The following is an 18347-nucleotide window of genomic DNA, read 5'->3' on the forward strand; positions in this document are numbered from 1 at the left end:
TATAAAATAATAACGAAGAAAAATCTCTCGGAAATTTCCCGTCTGTGTTATTTGGGTGGTGTATGAGAAACTGTGCCTCAAAATTTTAATATATCTGTCAATTTCCCGTTTTTTGCGTGAATTTCTCAACTATTGCTGAAATCGAGTCTAAAAACCATCGATAAAAATGAAATCAGATGGTGAATTCGAGATAAAGCCGTGGGGGAGTCTCAATAGACTTTATGTTACAGGCCTTTGACAATGTATTTTGTTGTATAAACGGTAACTTTCATACAATTTCCTTCCCATTTTTTTTACAACCGAGTCTAACACCAAGTTAGCGACTGTGAAAAATGAAATCGGGTATCGAATTAGAGTTTAAATAAAACTCTGAGAGAGTAAGAAACTGCAAGCCTAACAAAAGAGGCCTCAAAGCTATACGAGGAAACAAAATGGTGGAAATTTGTTTCTGAAGCCCCTCCCAGAATGGGTGAAGCCACTCCCATGGACAGACATGCAGACAAACAGACAGACAGACTCACGTTTGCAGAATATTATATATATATATATATACATGTGAAAATCTTTACATTTGTTTGCCAAAAAAAAAATTTCAACAAAAACTTCAAAGCACTTCTCTTATATATACAACGTTTCACATTTGGTTGAATGAATCTGCTGCAACTGTGAGCGAAATATTTTTCATGGATAAACTAACGCCGTTGCCAAACAAATGGGGATGATTCGTCAGTGGCCTAGTTCATTGCAATGCCAAGAATTAGCACCATTTTGTGTGATCTTGTAATTGTTGCCTGCAGCAGTCATTCATCGATGATGACAGGTGACCCTCTGTATTGTCATACAATTCAGCCTTGACAACTTTGGCAAAAACCGACATGAAAAAAACCCTTTATTTATTATATACATTTCTCACCTCAACCATCATTCATTATATAGTTATTTGGGTAGTGTATTGGGCAGACCGCTGCCTAGATCGCTCCAGAAAATAAAAAAAATAACCCGGCTTGCACACACAAATCAAAAACATGCCTAAACTGCTTATGTGTATAGATAATACATTGTGGTAATACTACTCGGATGATTACTTCCGCCACCAAAGGTGGTTGGAGGTTATGTTTTCACCCCTGTCTGTTTAGTTTGTTTGTTTGTTTTGTGAGCAAAAATATCTCAAAAAGTTGTGGATGGATTCGGACGAAATTTAGCAGAGATGTAGCGTATGTTACAAGCACGAAATGATTAGATTTTGGTGAAGATCCGGATTCGGATCCGGCTACTAGAATTTTAAAGTGATTCTTCACCATTGGGAGAAAGGGCCAAAAACGATACATAGCAGCAGTGCCGTACAGGCACTGCATAGCAGGATATCTCAAAAAGTTGTGGACGGATTTGGACGATACTTGGCGGACCGGTTGGGTGTCTGAGAAGGACAAATATATTCGATTTTGGTGAAGATCTGAATATGGATTCGGATATGAGAATTATTTAATTTTTTAAGTGATTCTTCACCATTGGGAGATGGGGCCAAAAACGATATATAGCGGGATATCTCAAAAAGTTATGGATGGATTATGGACTAAACTTGTTGGACAGGTTGTGTGTGTGACGAGGAAGAATCGATTCCATTTTGGTGAATATCTGATTATAGATTCGGATATGAGAGTTATTAAATTTTTTACGTGAATCTTCACCATTGATTGATATGGCCAACCAGGTGGAGGTATGCTCTCCACTGAGTGCCGTTGTAGTTCAAATTGTGATTATGAGACTTCCAAAGACGTCTAGGCTTACCAGAAAACCAACATGGCGGACGTATTATTTTTCTTCTTGACAATTACTATGGGTGGAGTCAAGCCAGCTCTCCAATCAATGGGTTCGAAGGGTTCATATGCACGCAGCCTTTTTTAAAAAAATAATGTGCCTTTACAGATGAATGTGCAGTATAAATGTAACTTAGATTTATAAATGTGATGTATTTTGGGCACAATAAGTTCCTGTCCCTAAACTCTCAAGCATAAATTATGTAATTTGAAGCACAAGAGAACGTTTGACTGACCTGTTCCTTGGGAGATGTTACACTCATTTTCTTCACTGCAGACTTATTTTGATGGTGTTTCAGTATTTCACTGCCAAGGTGTGCAGCAGCCGTCGTATCTACCTGAAGAGGCTTAAGAGTTGCCACTCCATTCTGTTTCACAGGCAGCTTTCCATGTTTTTTGAAGGCTTCATAATCAGCTGGTCATGCAATGACAGACATAAAAATAACAAGGTTATTGTCAGGCTGGTCATATGTGTAAATGCACTCAAAGGGGACAAATGTCTGGGCTTGCGTGATCATTTTGCATCTACTTGTGAGCATTTTTAAAAGCTGTCAGGTCATAATGGTCATTGGGTGGTAGAATTGCAGAGTCCAGCTATTGGGTTGCATCGCCGGTCAGTATCGTGACCTACACTGTTTGGAACAAATACATTTTGATTCAACTTCTACCACTCGATGCGAGGCTCAGTCCAGCACAATTTATTTTAAACCAGGCTAGACAGCTCAGAGGCAAGTATGTGTACGTCTAGGACATCCTGCCAGTCCATAATGAAAAAGAAATAAATAAATCTGGGATTATGAAACCACCCAAAACATTCAGTGTTGCTTCCATCAGTGTTCACTTCTATATTGAGCAAGTTTTACACAAAAAAGTGGAAATTGGTAAATTGGCAGAAAAAAAAAACATCAAACATATTTTTATATATACATATTTATATATATATATATACATATTGTATACAAGATCGAGGCTCGTGTAAGAGCTAACATTGATCACAAAAAGACAAACTGACACATAAAACATAAGATAAATGGAGCGGGAGACAAACAAGATGGGGAGATAGAGGGAAGCACACAAGTACAATATTTGAGAGCAGGGACATCAGGAGATCTGTGGGAGGGAGAGGGCTTGGGGGAAGAAGGCACGGGAGGGGGGGGGGGGGGAGGGAGTTGGGGAGGTTTAAAAAAAGCACATGGACACTGCTAGGACTTCCAGGACAGAAGTCGGAAAATATAAGGAATATAATTTCACCAATTTTTTTATAGGTTCAATGGACCCTTACAATTAACGCTATTGAAGCTTTATTCACAATAATCTGCTGACCTTTCTCGAGTAACAAGCTCGAAGCTTGAGCCTCGCCATGCTTATTGCGAGCCACACAAATGTACTCCCCAGCATCATCAGGAAATGTGATAGAGATGTCCAGATAGTAATCGCCGCTACGTGCATCCGAGCGCATCTTGTATCTGCACCGACATTGTTGTTCATGAACATGTAAACGACATTGCATCTTACTCCATCTTCTTCCAGAAAACATAAGCCACAATGAGCATTTAGAAATCTGTTATAAGCACAAAACGATAATATTGTCCCTGTGTATTGACAACTGAAAATGTAACAACATATCCAAAAATTCTAGCAGGAAATCTCACATGTAGTTTGCTCACCATGGAGTTATCTGTCTCGTGGAATTAAATTAATGTGTCCCCTTAGAATTGGAACTTCAACACAGGAGGAGGCTACAATATTATAAGTAGTGATCAAATGTAATTAATTATTCAAACAGCATAATTAAGATTGTTTATAAAATGCTAAAATTTTTAGAAAAGGACCATGCAGAAAATCAATTTTGTCAATGTAAGGAGGGTCATTAACTTACGGTGGGTCATTAACCCTGTATACATGGTAGGTTAATTCACTTAAACCAATATAAACCTCTGTTTTGGACAACTACTGGTGACGCTTCTTTGCGGTGGTTGTACCCCCCAATGAAAGTCGGAGGCCAAATCTTCCCCATTCTTCTCTGCTGCCCAGATTTGTCAGGGTAGCGCGGTCACGGTCAGAATGCCGATTGGTCCCCATGGACTGGACCTTTCCCTTCGCCCCCTCCCATTGGCCTGACTTTGTGAAGGCGGAGGTACACCATCTTTGATGTGGGGGATATTTGGGTCACTCCTACGAGATCGGTCAGCTGTCTCCGGGCTGCGAGCTTATTCAATAGAACTATGTGGGGCTATACAACAACAACTTCTGTTTTGGTGCCAAGCCAGCATTGTTATGAACCCTCGCTCCACCCCCTCACACACACCCTTTATTCCCAACAAACCCACTCTGAACATGAACAAAGCGCAAAATTTTCACAAGGCATGTCCCTTCAATAATGCACCCCAGTTTGCGATTTGACTTTATTCTATTCTTCAATATTCACCAAAGTAATACAGAAAACGTAGAGCTATTAGTAAAAAAAGAAAATTAATATAAAATGTGAATGTTATGACTCTAGATTCATTTGATATCTTAGTGTGAGTGCATGGTATTGGGCTCGAAAAACAACTTGCTCCAGCTATAAGTAGGAAAAAACGAAGCTTAGAAATGTTTTTACTTGTTAGCCCTAATGTTACCGCTGCTGATGCTGGTGCTGCTGCTTCATTCTCATTTTTACTTTTTAAGAAATTAGTAATTTTTGTAAATTTTCATGTAATTTCTTCTCTGCTATTATTTTTTGTCGTTTTTCCACCCCAACATGTCAACTTACATTTTTAAAAATTACTTCTGGCTAACTTTGCCTCGGTAGGCCATAAAGTAAAGTCAGCTCGAATGATCATTTTTGAAAAATCTGTTTTGACGCACTGCTAGATGGCCCCTCCAGGAGCTTTACAGGCAATGTGGACATGCGTGGCGATGACGTCATGACGTTCGCTCATTAGGTTGCAGCGCCAAATTACAGATACTAATATATATATATATATTGACGTGGAGATCAACTGATTAGATTTTGGGGTAATGAGGTCAAAGATCAGAGATCATGTTTGGTCAAAATCCTGTTACTGCTATAACTTGTGAACCAGTGATGGTATTTTGACCAAAGTTGGTACAAGTATGTATTATTGTGCAAAGATTGACTTATTTGATTTTGAGGTCAAGAGGTCAAAGTTCAGAGTCTGTAATAGGTTTACATCTGGAGAACGGCTGAAGGGATTGAAGTCAAACTTAGTGCAGGTATGTATAATGATGTAAAGATGACTGATTAGATTTTGGGGGTCAGGAGGTCAAAGGTCAGAGGTCATGTCAGGTAAAAAAAATAATCTGTTACTGTGCCAATTTGTGAACCAGTGATGGGATTTTGACCAAACTTGGTATAAGTATATGTAATGATGAAAATATGAACTATGAACTGATTAGATTTCTGCATCAAAGGTCAAAGTCAGAAGTCACATCAGGTAAAAATGTGCTACTTGACAACAGCTGAAGGGTTTTAAATCAAACTTGGTACAAATATGATAATGATGTAATAATGTGCGTGGAGGCATATCGATCAATGTCATGACGTCGAAGAGTGCCATTCTAGTTATATTTGTTACTGATTACCTGAGTTTAAAATGCAAAGTACCATTACGTACCATTGGACCTCACCCCTTATATAGGGAAAACAAGGAGAAGAAGACTCCTTCGTTTGTATGCAGCACAAGGCTAAAGGGTAACATCATTGAAAGCCTGCAAAATCGGACCTGGCAGGAGTAATGCCTGCTGGTGGATTAAGGGGTCTTACTCCTATTAAGAGGAGTGACGATATTTATTTTATTTTTTTACTCCTATTAAGAGGAGTGGTCCCAATCGTATGACCATGCATTGTGGCCCCTCGGGGGCATGATGCATGCGTTTGACTGACCATGTGCCTCCCCCTTGGGGTTGAGGCGCATGTGTATTGTTATTGGGACAGCCTTGTTGACGTTGTGCCTTGGCCATGGGGTCAAGGTGCACGTCCGAGGCTGTTCAAATGTTTGACTTTTTACCTTTTTTCATTGTAAAAAAGGCAGGCCTTTTGCTGTGGCCTCATAACAGTAGCATCATTGACTGACGGTGTGGCTGTGCCAATCATGCAATGCCCTCTGCTGGTCAGGGCAGGAATTTGGAGTTTTGGCCATTGTGCCGGCAATAGCTCGCCTACTCCATCTTGGGATATTTTATCATCCACCAACGAATACTAGCAGATGGGACACCAGTTCAACGTCCATACGAGGGATGGTAAACACATTGATCAATCACCCTGCCTGTGAAACACCAGGATGGCAATTTATAGCTGGGTTGGGATTCAAACCCAGGTAGGAACAGCTTAGAGGCGTGTGTACGTACCACTGGGCCATATAAGAAGGCTGATAAAGCATGGTTAAAAAAATTGTTGGTAGTGATGCTAAAATAATGTTAACTAGCCGAAACCCGTGGAACATCCACGGAAGGGAGGATGTGGTGTATGTGGATAGAGTGTACCATTATGGATGGCATAGGGGATTTGCTTGTCCGAGTAAGAGTTAGGAAGAAAGATGAGAATGAAGAGTGCGTATATGAACAACGATCGCCGACACCGGCACAAATGCATGCTCTGGATTGTCCACTCAGTGGACGGCTTGCTTTCGCCTTCGCCTGTGCAATCAGCAGACGGCTTGCTTCGCCTTCGCCCAGCAGACGCCAATACGATGGCGTCGTAAGATGGCGTCGTATCGGCAGTTAATCGGATGCTTTTGGGCCCCAACGTCAGTTAATTCAGATTTTTCGAGTATGGCTGTACGTGATAAACAAAGAGTGCGGTTCGTAGATCGTAAATCCATTAGTGCCGTGGGCATCGGGTCACTGGGTGCGGCGTAAAAGGGATAACAAAGTCGAGTCCTTACGCTATTATTATATAGACTAGCCGAAACCCGTGGAACATCCACTGAAGGGAGGATGTGGTGTATGGATAGAGTGTACCATTATGGATGGCATAGGAGTAGATGGTAAATCCATTAGTGCCGTGGGCATCGGGTCACTGGGTGCGGCGTAAAAGGGATAACAAAGTCGAGTCCTTACGCTATTATTATATAGATACTCCCCGTCGATGTGCTTCTGTGGTAATCGCGAATATGAGTCACATACACGGTCACAGTGCCTGACCCCACTGTGGCCGTGTTTTGATTAATAAATCTACCAGTCATAAAACACGAACCGAACTCACCTCAAGCAGTAAAAAGGTGCAAATCGCTCCTAGAAACCACCTCATCTCTTCAGACCTCAACACACCTCGATAACTGACGGCAGCGCTCATGGGATCTTCTTCTTCCGTTAATCGCCAATTTTTTCTCTTTAAGTTAAGTCCAATCAGTCCTCTCTGCTCGAAGTGCTCAGGCCATGCCCTCCCGCTCTCATACATTTATTTCCGTTCGGTGTCGAAAGAGATTGACATATCGTTCGTCTGTTTTCAGCTCGTTATCTTTAAGCTTCCTTACGTCTCGCCACCTGCTACACCTCTCTGAGTTACGAGGATTTATGCAATGCACCCCGAGTATCGCAACGTCACTCCATTTAACTTTATTAAAATGACGATAAAGACGTTTCCTTATATATACTAATTTAAAATGTTCAAGGGAATAAAAAGACCATTTGGTTCACACCACCCATCCTCACACCACTCGACTGTCCAATCAGCGGATGGCTCGCTTCACCTTCGCCCAGCAGACGCCAATACGATGGCGTCATATAATGGAGTCGTATCGGCCGTTAATCGGATGCTTTTGGGCCCCAACGTCGGCTAATTCAGATTTTTCGAGTATGTCTGTACGTGATAAACAAAGAGCGCGGTTCGTAGATCGTAAATCCATTAGTGCCGTGGGCATCGGGTCACTGGGTGCGGCGTAAAAGGGATAACAAAGTCGAGTCCTTATGGTATTATTATATAGATGATGGGTGTAAAATCTGTTCAGTGGAGGGTAAAAACATGGCTTACAGTGAGCTTGTTTGCATTGGGGAAAAAAGCAGGGTTTGTAGTAGAAGTAAGTAATGGTATTAACCATGAGTTTAAAATGTAAAGATTTTACAGTTCTACCTGTAGCCTGAAGACAAGGGGATCTTCCCTTTTTTCCAGTAGGTGTAAGGTGGTGGGACACCCAGGACCTGACAGTGAAACGTGGCTGGCCAACCTTCCACCAAAAGCTGGGTGCTGGGCTTTTGGGCAAAAAGTGGTGGGCTTTCTCCTGGTGGGAGCTCTTCAAGAGGCTGTGAGCTCATTTGTTGTTCGCTTGATGGAGCGGGTACAGGTATGACAGTTGGGTGCCTGGAATGCATGTGGCCCATATATACAGTATTACAGAGGCTTTCCAGTCATGTGAGCACGTGACATCACACCACCATAGGGAAAGAAAATACACAACTATGTTGAGTTGAGGCAAAAAAAATTCGGTCACATCACAAAATTTACAATTCACAGCAACACCATCAGAAATCTCTAAAATCACAAAAAATGGTAATTAACACGACAATAACTGTAGTTAGTTATTGAACGTATGTTTCTGCACATGAATGTGCTACACAATAGTGTTAATAAAAATTTAAATATCTAACAGGTATTTGATAAATTATACACCTAGTTGCAAGAAATATTTAATAAACCACTCAAAATAATGTGTGGCTAGGTTTACTTGAGTGGGGGATTATTGGGGGTGAATGAATGACTTCAAGGAGGATAGACCCTTGCAATATCGCACAACAGAGCAGACCTTGGGGAGCGATTTTGGGAGAAATAAGGGGTTTGTGCTGCAAGTTTAGGGAGTTTAGGGGAAATAAATGGTGAAATTAACAAAGACGTCAGGTAAATGTCAAACCCAGAACGGTACTCGGTAGAGCGCCTACCTCCGCTAGGCTGAACAGCTTTCAATTTGTATCCCACTGATAGGCCAAATCTGGATTTGGCCCTGAACCAAAATCCTATCAGCTTGTTCTTGTCGCCAAACCAACTCATCCACTTAGTTTGGTCTGGATCCATCCATAACTTTTTCAAAAATCTTGCTACATATCTTTTTTGACAACCTATCTCTCAATGTTGAAGAATCACTCAAAAAATTCTCGCATCTGGATCCGGTTTTGAATCTTCACCAAAATCAAATAAATTTGTTATTGTCACACACTCAACCTGTCCACCAAGTTTCATCCAAATCTCTCCATAACCTGCTCATAAACAACTAAATAAACAGACAGACAGACAAACAGAGGTGAAAACATAACCTTCGCCCACCTTCGGTGGTGGAGTAACTACTCGGATGATCGGAAGTTTTGTTACCGAAGACCCCAGGTTGTATATTAATTGAGATTGGGGAAATAATGACTACTAGCCGAAACCCGTGGAACATCCACGGAAGGGAGGATGTGGTGTATGGATAGACTGTACGGATGTGGTGTATGGATACGGTGTATGGATCAAATGCAATGGATGGCATAGGGGATTTGCTTGTCTGAGTAAGAGTTAGGAAGAAAGATGAGAATGAAGAGTGCATACATGAACAACGATTGCCGACACCGGCACAAATGCATGATCTGGATTGTCCACTTAGTGGACGGCTTGCTTTCGCCTTCGCCTGTCCAATCAGTGGACGGCTTGCTTCGCCTTCTCCAAGCAGACGCCAATACGATGGCGTCGTAAGATGGCGTCGTATCGGCAGTTAATCGGATGCTTTTGGGCCCCAACGTCGGCTAATTCAGATTTTTCGAGTATGGCTGTACGTGATAAACAAAGAGTGCGGTTCGTAGATCGTAAATCCATTAGTGCCGTGGGCATCGGGTCACTGGGTGCAGCGTAAAAGGGATAACAAAGTCGAGTCCTTACGCTATTATTATATAGATATCCATCTCAAAAACACATTCTGTATTATGTCGCTCTGTTGAGTTAAGATGTTAAGTTTTTCTGTTGAGTTTTTCATCTTAAGAAAAACTTTCAGCAACAGAATTTAACATGTGCTCTTACTCTTGTGCTGAATCCACTGTCACCTTTGAAGGTGCATCTTCCTCCACTTCCTCGTGCATTGCTGAAAAGTAAAGAAAAGTGAAGGTAAATCTCCACTGAGACAATGCATTATAAGTGCATATGACATATCCTGTGAACTATCCACTTCGCTAACCTCACCTTGGACTTTCAGGAAGCATGTGGAGCGGGCATGACCTGCAGTGTTACTGGCCACACAGCTAAAATGGCCACTGTCTTCTGGAAAGACTTCAGCAATGGTAAGACTAGCAAGGCCTTTCTCCAATCGTACCTATCAAAAAATAAACAAACAAGGAAAAAACAGCTGTAGTAATGGAGAAACACAAAATTTTGTGTTGAACGAGTTTTGTTCCAAGTGTGTGGATCAGAAGAAATTTATCAAATGCAATTTTAATAAACTAGTACAGTACACCCTTTCCCTACAAAAGCTACAGGAAGGGTCATTCCTCCTGGGATATATAGATTACAGTAGATCTCAGGTCCAGCCTCAAGCAAGTGCTAGGTAGCTGTTTGATAACGTTACTGATCATACACCGGGTTTCCTCCCTTTCAGTTTAGTATTAAACAGCTGTAGCGACTGTTTCAAAAGGTAATCATATGTGTTTGTGGTTTATAATAGTATTACTTCTGGGAGGGTTTTTTCACGAAATGCCACTATATAAGGTATTTATACACGCCAACACTGCATTTGTCCGAAGAGAAAGCCTCTTGGGAAGAGAGGATATTATTATTATTAATATTGTTTTGTAATAACATTAATATTATGCTATTATCTTTAGTTTTGTTATTACTTATGTTATTAGTTACAGCTTTGGAAAAACGGCACAATAAACAAACTTAATACGGATATACACCTTAACACAGATTTTGTCCAAGGAGCAAATCCCCTTTGGGTAAGGGGGGGGGGTGGGTTTAAATCGCTACAACCTCTGTCATGTGACCCCGAGTCTCTCTGCCAACTTTGGTTGTGATTGGATAAGTAACGAGCGGATGTATCAAGGTACAAAAAAAAAAACAGTCAGACAGACACGAAATGGCGTATTTTAGTAAAATGATGATGTACCTTGCTAAATTTCAGTGGTATAAGAAGTGTAGCTTGTAGTTTGCCAGGTGGTCAAATTAGAGTGATATTAACCAGCTACTCTGATCCAAATATATTGTTCAAGGTTGGCAATGTCCATTTTGATTTTACCCTTCCGTAGCTTAAGAAAGGATTTATGAGTGGCTTTTGGCCTCTGAACTATATGAAAGACAAATTAGATGATCCACCAACACCACATCTTGGATATTTAAGGGGGCTGCAGATATAATAAATAAAATATAACACAGCCTGGTGTTGGGCTAGCGGCTAGGGTGTCAGCTTAGGATCCTAGGATCCTGGGTTCGAATCCCGGTCGATCGCTGAAGTAACGCCAGGGGGGTTGACTCAGCCTGTCATCCTTCCGAGGTCGGCTAATTGAGGACCAGTTCACTGGTAATTCCCTGTTTGTCGTTAAAGGCGGCAAAAAGGGTTGGCGTCAGGAAGGGCATCTGGCCGTAAAACATTGCTTCAAAAAGGGGACCGAAAAACAACAACAACCACGGTTCCCGAAAAAGGCCAACCCCCGCTTGCGGGGAAAAATGGCCTCTAAAGGTGGTTTATATATATATACAGCCTCCCTTTTGTATTTTATATACGAAATATTTATATGTAGATCCACAGCTAGATTTTTGGAAGACTTTCAAGGTTTATTAGCCCCCATTTGACTTAGTCTGAAACAGGGACTTGTGGATTTGGTAAATTCGATTTAAAAAAATTAGAAGTTAATCTGTTTTCAAAAGAATGGAATGGAATCCATTTTTTGTTTTAGTTAGAATGGTTGAAAATGACATCCTACCTGGAAGTCAGCAGAGTTGTTAATGGGAAACTCATCTCGAAACCATTGTACAGTGGGTTCTGGACTCCCCTGCAACCAGCACTCCAAAGAAACTCTCTCACCCTCGGCAATCACCATGTCTCGCAAACCCTACAAACAAAATTTGGGGTGAAAATAATGCAATCCCCAAAAATGGATTTTCACCATTTTTGTATACATTTATCGAGGTTCGTGGAAGAGCTGGAGCAGAATGGAAGGGAACAAAATGAAAATGGGGAAACACCAAGAGCAGTGCAGAAGTGAGGGTGAGATCAAAGCGAGGGGAAGGACACATGGGGTGAACACGCTGCACACAAGGTGAAAGAAACACAGCAAGAACAGGAATGGGAAAACGGGGACGAAACAGAAAAGAAACAGGCCAACCGACAACCAATAAATGAAAAGAGATGAGGGAGAGAGGGAAAAATCACAATAACCTGGAAAAGGAAGCACTTGGAAATAGGGTCATTTTGGGTACAAGATATCGTGAGTATGGATGGGGGATGAACAACTGATTTGAAGCCCATAGGGAAGAATAATGAGATTGAAGAGAATGTGGAAGTTGATTCCACAGGTGGGGAAAAAAAGAGGAACGAATGAGCAAATAATTTTGTGACCATGACCTGACGCTGGCTACCCGGATGTATGCAAAATATGGTGGAAATTGGCCCAGTCATTTTAGATTCTGTAATGATCAGATGCACATAAATACATACATACTGTAGCCTGCAAAAGTATTCACCCCTGATCAATGCCAGATTTAGATGAATTACGAATTATGTCGAAACAATTTTGCCAAATAAACTTTTAAAATAATCATTGAAGATATCAAACTAAACACTGTTATAGTTTTTTTTTTTTTTTTTTTTTTGTTGTTGTTGTATACTGAATCGAGGCTCGTGAAAGAGCTAACATTTATTTCACAAACAAATCAACCAGACAAACAAAATATACAAAAAGAGGGAGCGGAAGACAAGATGGGGAGAGAAGGGGAAGCACACAACCACAACATTTGAGAGCAGGGAGAAGTGTGGGAGGGAGAGGGCTTGGGGGCAGGAGGCGTGGGAAGGGGAGGGTGGGGGGGGGGGGGGAAGGTATAAAACACAAGGGGACCGAAATTAGCGGGGGTAGAAAAGATCAAGGTTTTGGATGGGGGAGGATAAGAGATGGTGGTGAACAGCTGTTTTAAAGACCTGGAGGGTGGAGTGGGATTGAAGAGAGTGAGGGAGTTTGTTCCAGAGGCGGGAGAAAAGGGGAATGAAGGAGTGAAGGTGAGCAGAGAGTCTTGATTTTGGCAGTTTAACCATAAGAGGGTTGCAGGCAGATCTTGTTGTTGAAGTTGAAGTTGAAGTTGCATGTCAAGATTGTTGTCTTGTTTTTGTTTGTTGTCTTGTTCAACAAGAAGTTGAAGATTACATGTCAAGAAGTTACCTTTTGTAGCAACGACTATGATGAGTCGTTTTGGTCAGCCTCTACCAGCTTTGCACAGTGAGATGGTGAAATCTTTGCTCATTCTTCACGTGAAAATTGCTTTAGTTCTGCTAAGTTTGATGAGGATCGTCGGTGGACTGAAATCTTCCAGTCTCACCTTAAATGTTCAATTGGGTTCAAGTCAGGACTTTGACTGGGCCACTCAAGAACATTTATTTCTGCTTATTCAGCCACTCCACTTTCACTCTGCTTATTCAGTATGACTTTAGTTTTGTGCTTCAGGTAATTGTCCTGCTGAAATGTGCGGCTGACTCAAGCAGGTTTTCATCAAGGATTCTCCTGTACCTTACACCGTCCATTGCCCCATATATCCTGACAAGCTTGCCAGTTCCTGCTGATGACAAGCAGCCCCATAACATGATGCTGCCACCACCATACATGACAGTAGCGAGGGTGTTGTCTGGGTGATGTGCAGCGTTCGGCTTGCACCAGATGCAACACTTTGAATTTAGACCAAAAATTTAAATTTTATCTCATCTGGAAATAAAACTTTTCTCCACATGCCTGAAATATCATTAAGATGCTTTTTCACAAACTCCATATAAGCTTTTAGATGTGTATTTTTCAATATGGGATTTTGTTGATTGATGAACACTGACCTCCATCTCAGAAGTAGAGGCTTGCAGATCTTTCAAAGTCATTGTTGGATTTACAGAGACATCCCAAACCAGATTCCTGTTTGCCCGGTTGCTGAGTTTGGATGGACGACATGATCTGGGTAGAATCTGGTTGGTATGATATATTTTCCACTTCTTAATGATGGATTTCACCGTACTCAAAGGGATTATGAGTGACTTTGAAATCTTATTATAACCCTCTCCTGAACGGTGCTTCTCCACTACTTTATGTCTGACTTATTTGGAAAGCTCCTTGGTTTTCATGTTTCCTTTTGGTTGACCAAGTGAGTTGCACCTTCAAACTCCTTAGATAAGTGGAGGAGCTTCATTTTTAGTTTTGAACCACTGATACATAGCCTACAGGTGAAACCCATTACGCTTAATTTGTAAATGTCCAAACAAATAATTTGCTCCTAAAGTGATTTAGGGTTAATTAGGCAAAGGGTTTGAATACTTATGCAACTGAGAATCATCTGATTTTCTCTGTTAGTCTAACGTATTCACATTTTATCTGTATTTTTAGCTTTATCACTTTGGAGAAGTTTGTGAAGACTCTATATGTCTTACTATAATTCACCAAATGTCCGTTTGTCTGTTCCCAGGTACCGCAAAAACGGCTGAACCGAACGCAACAAAATTTTGGATGGGTAATCCTAGGACCCCCTGGAGTAAAATAGGCCATATTGTTTTTCCAAAAATGTTCCAATTTTCCAACTTCCAATTTTTCCAATTTTCCAGTTTTTCCAAACACGATGGAATAATATTTACCGATATGAACAGTGATGTGGCTTTTATTGAAATTCTACAAATACTGTTTACATTTTGATGATTTGAGTGTGATATGATTTAACGGATGTATATATAAATGGTTTAAAATAAAAAAACCCTTCAATTTCTGATATTTTGCCTTTTCATTTGGGCCTCCCAATTGAAGCCCCGCCCATAGGGCGGGTACCATTGCTAGTTAAGTTTAATTTGAAGCATCATGAAATAAGCTCAGGTGGCATCAAAATGGGAAAACTTTCGAGGGGGTAAATGCTTTTGCATGCCACTCTTTATACATACAGATAATTGCCATATTTTACTATGATTCCATTTTTCTCTCACTCTTCCACATGCCCCAACCATGTATACATCAAAAAAACCCTTGATACTTGAGGTGTAACATTTGTTATATCCATCACTCATTAATAATCCATCATAATACCATTATGTATTCGACATTATACTGCATCTCACATCCTGGTCTCATTTTAAGTGATGATGGCATACCACTGTATAAGTCAACTTCACCTCTCCCTTTACCCCTATCCTCTAACCAGTCCTTTTGTGGATAACCACAGAAGTGATAACTCACGGACACATATGTTGGTGGAACAGCAGGCATGTTTGATGGTACATCTGCAGGAGAAAGTGGAGCCTGTCAAAGAAATGAAACACCGTTGTTATTGCACTTTACCAATATTGTTATTGCAAGTTAATACAATTGGCCTAATGTTGTATTAAACCAACCAAGACAATACTTATATTTCTGAGTATTTTAACTTTTATATAAATGAACAGGATTGTAATAATTAACAGGTATATGTGGGAAAATCTTTGTGTGGGAGAATTACTATTTGGTGGGTGTTGACCAGATATCTCAAATGGCAGAGCACTGGTGCAGTTCACCAGAGGACCTGGGTTTCATTCCTGGTCTGGGCACATACTTTTCCCACATATACCAATTAATTATTTGAACTTTGAAAAGTTTTACATGTGTGTATGTACTGTACTGTATGTTGGATATATATGTTGACATCAGACCCCATAACTGTAATGGGTACTAGAAAGCAAGTGCCACAACAGCTATTGGTGCATGCATCCTGACCAATAATAAATGACTGCCACACACTCACCTTTCTGTGGTACACAAAACAGTTCTGGGTGCAGCCAGGAATAATTGAAATTTTAAAAAGGCTTTCCTCTGCCAAACAGATGAAATTAAAAGGCTGCGTATGGATGCTGGAGCGGTCTTTTGAGAGAGCATTTGATGGGGGTGTTGAGCGGAATCAGCAAGGCAGTTGGGTAGGTCTGTGGCCTTGTGGAGTGATGCCACAATCCCAGACTGACTAACCCAAGGACCCCCGGGAATGAGCCGTGACCACTGTGGTGAGCCCTTCACTCTGGAAACCTTCCCACCACATATCCTCAAGTTATTGCCGGGCTTCTCCCTTTGTGTGTGAATGACATTGAGTGCTTGTGGTCCTCTAGCTCTATATATCTGGTATCGGCAGGAACACTTATGAACCTGTTGATGTGGCAAATGAGGTCAGGAGTGGGATTAGTTTCCAACTCCTCTGGGGAAAAGTGGGAATTTTTGCATGAGAGATTTTAAATTTTAAATAAAATTTTTCTTTCTGAAATAAAGAACCTTGTTTCTCACAGTCTGAGAGTCCATTAGGTGCTTTTTTGCAAACTCCAAGCGGGCGTTCATGTGTCTTTCACAGAGGAAAGGCTTCCGTCTGGCCACTCTGCCATAAAGCCCAGATCAGTGGAGTGTTGCATTGATGGTTGTCCTTCTGGAAGTTTCTCCCATCTCCCACAGGATCTCTGGAGCTCAGCCAGAGTGACCATCGGGTTCTTGGTCACCTCTCTTACCAAGGCCCTTCTCCCCCGATTGCTCAGTTTGGTCGGGCGGCCAGCTCTAGGAAGAGTCCTGGTTGTTCCAAACTTCCTCCATTTAAGAATTATGGAGGCCACTGTGCTCCTGGGAACCTTCAATGCAGCAGAGATTCTTTTTGTAGGCTTCCCCAGATCTGTGCCTCGACACAATCCTGTCTCTGAGCTCTGCAGGCAGTTCCTTCGACCTCATGGCTTGGTTTTTGCTCTGATATGCATTGTCAGCTGTGAGACCTTATATTGACAGGTGTGTGCCTTTCCAAAGCATGTCCAATCAATTGAATTTACCACAGGTGGACTCCAATCAAGGTGTAGAAACATCTCAAAGATGATCAAGAGAAATGGGAGGCACCTGAGCTAAATTTCAAGTGTCCCAGCAAAGGGTCTGAATACTTATGTAAATGTGATACTTCCGTTTTTTCTTTTTAATAAATTTGCAAAACTTTCTAAAATCCTGTTTTCTCTTTGTCATTATGTGGTAATGAGTGTAGTTTGATGAGGGAAAAAATGAATTTAAACGATTTCAGGATAAGGATGCAACATAACAAAATGTGAAAAAAGTGAAGGGGTCTGAATACTTTATGAATGCACTGTAGAAGCATAATGAGACTGGAGAAGTTAAAAATAGAAAATGGAATGGAAGGGCAAATAAACTCAACAAAACATATAAGCAATATTTAAAGACGAGTTACTTAAGAAAAAAATTCGTATTAATCAAATATAAATAATATATGTTGAAAAATAGAATTACTTTGGCATGCATGTGTTAGACCATTGTAATTATCTTTTCAATCTTCAATTGTGATTATCAATATCATTGTAATTATCATAATGTAAATTATTAGTATTCTATGGCACTAACCTGGTGCTTCCTGGGAGGGGCAGGTCAGGGGAGGGGGGGGGAGGAGTAGTTACCTGGCACTGCCCCGCTGTGTGAGATTTCCCGGCAGTGGGTTCGGGATGTGTTGGACATTGAAAAGTTATGGAGTTATTGGCCTCATGTCGGTTACATTTTGCCTGCGAGCCGGCGGCAGCACTACCTGACCCCACATCCCAATATACACTTTATAGTGGGATTTGATGGCCTTAAACTGGATGTCAATTCCAAAGTGTAGTAGCTTAAAGCCTTGCCCAGATTCTGAAGCACCTATATCCAAAATTTGGGACTCTAGATGCTACTGTTCAGCCGTGAAAGGATAATGTACAAACACACACACACACACACACACACACACACACATATATATATATATATATATATATATATATACCCATCAACAGTGGCAAGAGCTACCTGTAGGTCCCGTGATGACATTCTGGGGTTCTTAGAGACTTCTTTCAGCATATTGCGGTCTGCTCTCAGGCTGAACTTGCTGGGGCGGCCTGGCCTGAACAAGTTGGCAGTTGTTTGGAATCTTCTCCACTTGTAGATGATCTCCGGGACAGTCGAATGATTGATTTCTAATTGTTTGGAGATCTTTTTAAATCCCTTCCCAGACTCGTAGGTATCTATAACCTTCTTTCTGAAGGCCTCAGAGAGCTCTTTTGATCTAGGCATGGTGATGCCGCACACTTCAACAACAAAGAGCAAACCAAACTAAATGTCTGAGGTTTAAATAACACAGGTTCCTCCAAGATCCTCTCTAACGATGTTCTAATCATTTGCACCTGAGCTGGTGCACCTGATTCTAATTTTAGGTATTTGAAGTAGTGATAAATGTAGGGGTGTACTTACTTTTTCCACACGCGAAATTTGCATTTATGTTTATTTAAATTATACAATGGACTACAAAATGTAAATGTTTCATGATATTTGTTATATTATATCACCTTTATCCATCAATATTGTTGAAATGAAGAT

The 18347-nt window shown here is 41.0% G+C and overlaps 1 protein-coding gene across 1 annotated transcript in view; it reads right to left on the bottom strand.

Annotated features, from left to right (window-relative positions):
* LOC137431837 (titin) overlaps positions 1-18347 on the bottom strand; it is a 172015-nt gene that overhangs the window by 108856 nt on the left and 44812 nt on the right. The window contains exons 3-9 of the mRNA XM_068123580.2: positions 15183-15245; positions 11700-11828; positions 9964-10093; positions 9805-9865; positions 7894-8121; positions 3141-3283; positions 2054-2232 (exon numbers count right to left, since the gene is read on the bottom strand). Coding sequence (XP_067979681.2) covers positions 2054-2232; positions 3141-3283; positions 7894-8121; positions 9805-9865; positions 9964-10093; positions 11700-11828; positions 15183-15245 — 933 coding nt within the window. The remainder of the gene's footprint in view (positions 1-2053; positions 2233-3140; positions 3284-7893; positions 8122-9804; positions 9866-9963; positions 10094-11699; positions 11829-15182; positions 15246-18347) is intronic.

This window comes from Myxine glutinosa, chromosome 7 (assembly GCF_964187855.1).
Source record: "Myxine glutinosa chromosome 7, kmMyxGlut1.1, whole genome shotgun sequence".
Lineage (NCBI taxonomy): Eukaryota > Metazoa > Chordata > Myxini > Myxiniformes > Myxinidae > Myxine > Myxine glutinosa.